Raw genomic sequence first — 7934 nt, forward strand, 5'->3', positions numbered from 1 at the left:
GATTTACTTCAAAGAGAACTGCACTTTTATTTGGCAATTTTGCCTATCGCTCACAATCTCTATGGAAGACATGACGATGGATGTAATTTTTTTTTATGCATTCTAACTCGTAAATAAAAGTGGATGGTCCTCTATTCCGCCCAAAAAGCGCCACCAATACGCCATTTACATTTTGTGCCTTGAATATCAACCAAGTATTAGTGATAGTGTTATTATAAGTGCTTATGCAAAGCTATTTATAGCGATTATGAGTTTGAGTGCCAATGTTGACATGATCGACTGATGAGCTGATTCCTCCTTTCCTTGCTCATCAATCTTTATTGTAGATGATAAATCCTGCCTCTCACCTGGATAGTAGAAGGAGAAAGACGTATCCTGACAAGTTGGTACACTTTGACAGCTAATTTAGACCCACAAATGGCGAGAAAAACACGAAAAGACACGTTCCCCCCTTTTCTTCACAAGGATTATGAGTCATTCTCCATCTGAATGGGAATATATAAATAAATGATAAAGGGTTATATTTGTATACCGCTTTTCTCTATCTTCAAGGTACTCAAAGCGCCTTGACACTATTTCCCTATTTACCCATTCACACACTAATGGTGGGAGCTGCCATGCAAGGCCCTAACCACGACCCATCAGGAGCAAGGGTGAAGTGTCTTGCTCAAGGACACAACGCACGTGACGAGGTTGGTAGAAGGTGGGGATTGAACCAGGAACCCTCAGGTTGCTGACACGGCCACTATCCCAACCGCGCCACATCCTAGCAGTTGACATGCTAGTGACAGCAGACATTGCACAGTAAGTGATGATTTAATATGTCTGTTGGCTCTCTTAAAGTCTGCAGTGAGTAATAATCTGTGGTGTTGTAAAAAAAAAAAAAGTGAATATTTTGATGCGTTTTTGAAAGTAATGCGCTGTGTATGCTTAAAATGATCAGAATACGTTAATATTAAATGTTATTATTAATTTGTTTATATAAATGTTACTACATTACATATATACCTAGATAATGTATATAAAATCCTAATAGAGGTGTGTGGATGTTTTAAAGGTACTTATAGACAGAATAGAGCGACTCCCTTAGGCTCAATTGTAAGCAGACTTTTAATCACATTTATTTAATATTTAGAATGCATTAAAAAAAATACATCTGTCGTCATGCAAAATTCTCCCCAAAAATTAACTTTCCCTGAAAGGTTTTCTTTTTGTACATTCAAAACACTTCCTTATGGTCTACATCAGTGGTTCTCAAATGGGGGTACGCGTACCCCTGGGGGTACTTGAAGGTATGCCAAGGAGTACGTGAGATTTTTTTTTTAAATATTCCAAAAATAGCAACAATTCAAAAATCCTTTATAAATATATTTATTGAATAATACTTCAACAAATATGAATGTAAGTTCATAAACGGTGAAAAAAATACAACAATGCAATATTTAGTGTTTACATCTAGATTTTTTGTGGACAGGTTCCATAAATATTGATGTGAAAGATTTCATTTTTTGTGAAGAAATGTTGAGAATTAAGTTCATGAATCCAGATGGATCTCTATTACAATCCCCAAAGAGTGCACGCTAAGTTGATGATTACTTCTATGTGTAGAAATCTTTATTATAACTGAATCACATGTTTATTTTTCAACAAGTTTTAAGTTATTTTTATATCTTTTTTCCAAAGAGTTCAAGAAAGACCACTACAAATGAGCAATATTTTGCACTGTTGAACAATTTAATAACTTAGAAACTGATGACATAGTGCTGTATTTTACTTCCTTGCCTCTGTTTTTCAACCGCAAAATCCTTTGCTCTGATTAGGGGGTACTTGAATTAAAAAAATGTTCACAGGGGGTACATCACCGAAAAAGGTTGCAAACCACTAGTCTATATAACATGTAATGATGGTACTTTGGTCAAAATTTTGCACAGATTTTGTTTTACAGATCGGCTTCAAGAGGCTTTATGTCTGTTTGTTCAGAATGCGCCGTTTTGTAGGCGGTCTTAAATTACAAGCTGAAGCACTCCTCCCCCTTCACCAGCGTCTAGCCGATATGATCCGCTACAGCGGAGGACTTTAGCATGTATGTGCATGTACAAACAAGTCTGCCCCACAACAAGAGAATAGAGAAAAAGAAGGAACTTATTCACTACGACATTGGACTACAACGGAATACAAAAGGCGGACTCACGCAAAGCTCTATGGGTAAATCCCTGTCATGTATGGAGATACATGTAGCAAATGCAAAATACGTCAATTGAGTCTCAAGTTTCAAACAACTCGTTTGGAGAACATTTTTTGTAAGAAGGCATGATTGTTCTATAAATATCTCCGTCATGCCGCCATGATTTGATTTAAATTATTTAGGACTCATGGTGGATCCCAAATACAAAACAACAGGGCCGACAGGTAAGAACATTTGGTTTTGCAGAGTTAGTCCACTTTAAGTAAACCCAAAAAACAACACTGTTGATTTTCATCAAACTTTGAGAACAAAGGTGGGCAGGAACGCATTACATTTACTCTGTTACATTTACTGAAGTAACTTTTTGTGTCAATTGTACTTGTCTGGATAGTTTTAAAGGCCTACTGAAATTAGATTTTCTTATTTAAACGGGGATAGCAGGTCCATTCTATGTGTCATACTTGATCATTTCACGATATAGCCATATTTTTACTGAAATGATTTAGTAGAGAACATCGATGATAAAATTCGCAACTTTTGGTCGCTAACAGAAAAGCCCTGCCTTTACCGGAAGTAGCAGACGATGTCGTCACCCATTGATGGCTCCTCACATCTTCACATTGTTTTTAATGGGAGCCTCCAACAAAAAGAGCTATTCGGACAGAGAAAACGACAATTTCCCCATTAATTTGAGCAAGGATGAAAGATTTGTGTTTGAGGATATTGATAGCAACGGACTAGAAAAAAAAAACGAACAAAAAACGCGATTGCATTGGGATGGATTCAGAGGTTTTCAAACACATTTACTAGGATAATCTGGGAAATCCCTTATCTCCCTATTGTGTTGCTAGTGTTTTAGTGAGTTTAATAGTACCTGATAGTCGGAATGGTGCATCCACGGGTGTCTTGAGGCCACTGTCTGATGGAAGTCGATGGCAGCTGTACGGACGGCACAAGCTCGGCTGATCTCCGGTAAGTGGCGACTTTTTACCACCATTTTCTCACCGAAAACTGCTGGTTGACATTTGGTCGTGACCCATGTTAGATTGACTGCTATGATCCATAGTAAAGTTTCACCTCCGGGAATTTTAAACAAGGAATCACCGTGTGTTTGTGTGGCTAAAAGCTAAAGCTTCCCAACTCCATCTTTCTACTTTGACTTCTCCATTATTAATTGAACAAATTGCAAAAGATTCAGCAACACAGATGTCCAAAATACTGTGTAATTATGCGGTTAAAGCAGACGAACTTTTAGCTATGTGTGTGCGCAGCGCTAATATTTCCTAACACTCCGTGACGTCACGCTACACAAGTCAGCATCCCGCGACGTTTTCAACAGGACACTTCGCGGGAAATTTAAAATTGCAATTTAGTAAACTAAAAAGGCCGTATTGGCATGTGTTGCAATGTTAATATTTCATCATTGATATATAAACTATCAGACTGCGTGGTCGTAGTAGTGGGTTTCAGTAGGCCTTTAATGCAACGTGCTTTTACTTTTACTTCCGTATGTAAGGAACTGTACTTTTACTCTGTTACATTGAGTTTCAATCATATCGGTACATTTGGCTCGTTAGAAAGACTTCTTCTGTTTCACCCATCGAATGTATCCACCAGTGACATTTGACTCCCTTCAACCAGTCACACAGGCTGGTAGTCACATGATTGCACTGTAAAATTTGACATGACATCTCCTGAGGCAGCGCAACTCTTCAGTGTTTACCTTTGTTTACCTTGCAAAATAAAATAAAAAACTAAAATTGATATCATGCCCTGTCATTTGTGTCAGTAGAAAACCACATTTCAGCCGACAGCAATCAGAGAAAAAGTGTTATAGTGTCATAAGTGACTGTAAAATGTGTATCTTTTGTATTATATGTCATAGGAGTGTTTGTCTGTCTCACAGACACACACAAAAACACACACACCAACCATTTAAAATAATTGCTAAATAAATCAATCAAGCTACATACCCTTTTACTCAGTATTTTTTCCTCTAAATATTTACTGTTAAGTAAATTATTTGAATGACTATGTTTTACATTTACTTGACTCTCATTATTCTAGTAACTGTACCTTTACTTTGTGAATGTTTTGGCTACTATACCCATTTTTGTTTGAGATTAGGCGGCATATTTGCATCAAAAGAGTATTAAAAATGTGATGAAAAAATATGGCTAAAATAAATGTTCTTTTCATTTGCCTCACTTTGCACTCAATGGAACCATTAGTTGTGAATTAATGGCAGAAGTAAAGGTGCTGCAGCAAATTGAGAGTGCAGGACATTTTTCTTTATTGATACACTTTTCTTTACCACATGTTACAATGTGAATACAACTACTTTAAAATTTTCCTAGGAATCTTTTGTGTTGATATGCAGAGCACAGTCATCAGGAAGAGGTCTGTTCTCTCCTAAGTGCCACCCTAGTTAGATTTTTGATAACTGAACCTTGAACATTTTGAAATATGCGGAATTTCCGCGTGGCGTTGTGCATGATGGCAGTTCAAACTATGTGTTTCTGTGCAACGTTGGAGGCAAGTACTTCCCGAATAGTGAACTGTAGACATCAGGATCCTTTGACATTCAAGGTTCCACAGCCAGTCATGCACTACACGATGTTTGCATGACTCGTTTCCTGTTTTGAAATGTTTCCTGTTTTGGGGAAACATATGGGAATGACTCTGATTCTGATAATTAGTTGGTGTGCTATCCATTTGTGCAAATATGTTCATCCTCTTCTCACTCACCCCTCTGCAAATGAGCAACATGGGATCAGACAGCCACAATTCAAGAGCAATTATATGCTGCAAAAGCACCACTTCAGCAATGAGTGGGAAAACAATCATTGTCTATTTTATTTTGCTGCACAGGTTAATTGATTTTAAAACAGCAACACACTGAATTGGTCAGATCATTTGAAAATGATGAGATGCAAACCCTGTTCTTACAGAAGATGGGCAGTATTTTATCAAAAAGTTACATAGAAAACACTCACTTAAACATGTATCTTCCATAGTCAGTCATTGATTGTTCAAGGTGTGTTTTAAAGCCCTCAATTACTAAGAAGACTCAATCTACTGTACATTAATACACACCACAGCACATATTAGAATGCAACAATTCAAAAATATATACTCTTGCTGTTCTTTTCTGTTGTATAGTTGGAAAAATACACAAATAATATAATTTACCGGAGAAACAATTGATGTATTTTGCATCAGGACAGTACTGCAGATGCTTTCTATGCATCAGTGCAGTCATTGTGTTCTGATGATTGCTCACATGGCCTGAAAAGTGTGAAACATTGTTGCCTGCAAGATTTTTGAGGGTCCTGGAGAGCATTTTGTCACGTGTGCTCACACGTTGTCACCTCGGGAAGGGGTGTCTGGTCCTGCAAGACCACTTGAGTCGGAGTGGGGGAAGGGCGAGCATGCCCCAGAGAATTTTTCTGAAGCTCGACCCCGAAAGTAGGTGGAGCACTCTGCAACTGTCTCCTGTACTGCACAAAGCTGCAGGTCTTTAGGATGATGGCCAGTATGTTCTTTCCTATGAGGATCCCAGAGACCCTGGCGTCCTTGTACAAGATCATGTTCCCACCACGGATGAAGAGTGTGATGATGTTTATAGTCACCAGGCTGAGAATAGGGTACAAGAGCATCTTATGGGGCACAATGTTGATTCCCTGCATGCTGATCTCGCTCAAAGACACACAGGGGAGCACCAGGAGGAGGATGTAGCAATAGAAAAACATCAAGCCCTCCGCCCACAGAGGGAGGCCCTTTTTCTGGGGCTCCCACAGGTTGGCTTGAATGTCCAGAATGTCAAGCAAGTCCACCACTACCCAGAATAGGCGATTGCGGATCTCCTCCCGCTTTTTGAAGGCGCGCACATACTCCATGTGGTCAACAGCCACTAGCACTACAAAAATCACCGGAATACAGATGGAAAGCAGCAACGTTAGCGCCTTTCTGGCAAGAGCATCCAGGCTCTTTCTGTCCGCCTTGTAGTTCTGATACACAAAGTAGACCTTGATCTCCAGCACAAAGATGTAGATGAACCAAAGGATCATGGCGTACCCTCGCTTGGACGTGCGCACCTCAGCACCCACCCACACCGCCACGTATCGCAGGACAATCAGAAAGCAGATGTCTCCCACCATCACCATGATGCAGATGCCAATCTTGCGTGGGCCATGATTCTGCTCCACCAGGTAAGCATCAATCAGTGCCATGCTGCTCATGATAAGTATGGTGGACAGGCAAACGTGAGGTTTGTTGGTGGGAGGTGGGGGTACCATCATTGCTCAAGTGATAGAAGGAGGAGCTGTGTGCTGAAAAGGGGTTAATTCAGTTTGTCCCGTGAGAACGTAAATTTGATTCCTTCTGTAATTTCACTTCTGCTCGAATCCAGGAAGCGTAGATTACATTTAATCAATCTCTGCTTGTGTCCAAGTCGTGTGCCAGGTAAACACGACCACTCATTTAGTCATTGATGTTCCTTTGGTGTGTCAACAAATGAATGGCTGCACATACGTCTCTCCCATGTGGATCCTTCATTAAAAATGCAACACCTGAACAAATTACTTACATTTTCTTACGGTTAAAAGACAAAGCCTTTAATTTCAGAATCACTTTCAACATCAGGGTTTGCCTAATCGTTAGAGATAAAGATTCATCCGAGTACTCACTTGAGTCCCCTTTTGTACTTTATCCTAATGACTGGTGCACAGTCTTCCAGGAGACTATGCTGAGTGATCACAAAGCCCATCTGTAATCCACAAAAGAAGAAAGACGAAAGCAGTACGAGAATCCTCTTCTTCTGTGACAGATGTAAATTCTCCACTTTAGGATTATATTTTTTATTTTCTTTTTCAAGAAAAAGTGCAATCCCAAAACACTGCCGTCGTAATCCACTTACGGCTCAGACTGCATCAGCGGGAGGCATCTTAATGGTCTCAATTTCAAGCAACGGAGGATGGAGGTTATTTATACTCTTTGCTTTTTGAGTGTGCCAAATATCAGAAAGTTATTGTGAGGTTAAAGAGCTTTGCGGTAAATCTGTTCTTTATAAGGACATTTTCCCTCCCGGAGTTTTCTTTTCCGTTACCCCCCATCCATACAGCAAAAAGTACAACATGCCACTTTAGTCTTTCCTTCTAGGTCTTTTAAATATGTCTCAGTCCTTCTTCAATCAGCTATACTGATCTTTCCAGCATACTGTCTTTGTCAAAGGATCACCTAAATCCTCCTTCCAGTCTCCGGCTCCATTTTTTTCTTGATGCCAGGGACACCGCGATAAACAGAGTCTGTGTTTGATTCCCCTTCCGTGCGCTCTCTCAGCAACAGCGTTCGCTTTGACAGTCCAAGATCTCTGCCCTTTTTCCTGTGCGCTTTCTAGCTCTCTCTGCAAAGTCGAAGATGCTCCCTGGTGTGTACAGACATCATTGATGGCTTTCTCTCCTCTTCTTGCAGCCACCCTTCTTTCCCCTCTCCCTCCTTTGCTGAAGTAAAGGCTCTTGCTCAGTAGAGGTGATGCTAGGCACACCACAGCTGCAGAGAGAGAGAGGGAGAGAGAGAGTGAGAGAAAACACTTTTCCAAGGGGTGGAGAGAGGCAAGGGGAGGGAGGACGAGCCATCCTTTGCAGCTTAGCTGAATGCACAACTTTTCTCTCTCACTGTTTTTTTTTCCCAATCATCCCTCCCGCATCTTTCTTTTTCTCTCCTCATTGTGTCTAGTGCTGATACCCTA

The 7934-nt window shown here is 40.1% G+C and overlaps 1 protein-coding gene across 1 annotated transcript; it reads right to left on the reverse strand.

The window, feature by feature from the left end:
* Positions 1-4495: 4495 nt before the first annotated feature.
* LOC133558789 (transmembrane protein 121) lies at positions 4496-7725 on the reverse strand. The gene has a single exon (XM_061909942.1). It carries the CDS (start codon positions 6484-6486, stop codon positions 5533-5535), a length of 954 nt encoding a protein of 317 aa, XP_061765926.1. The 5' UTR covers positions 6487-7725; the 3' UTR covers positions 4496-5532.
* Positions 7726-7934: the final 209 nt, after the last annotated feature.

This window comes from Nerophis ophidion, linkage group LG09 (assembly GCF_033978795.1).
Source record: "Nerophis ophidion isolate RoL-2023_Sa linkage group LG09, RoL_Noph_v1.0, whole genome shotgun sequence".
NCBI lineage: Eukaryota > Metazoa > Chordata > Actinopteri > Syngnathiformes > Syngnathidae > Nerophis > Nerophis ophidion.

Bases quoted from the DNA above. Each gene is read 5' to 3' on its own strand.
- LOC133558789 (XM_061909942.1), bottom strand. From the start codon at position 6,486: ATGATGGTACCCCCACCTCCCACCAACAAACCTCACGTTTGCCTGTCC.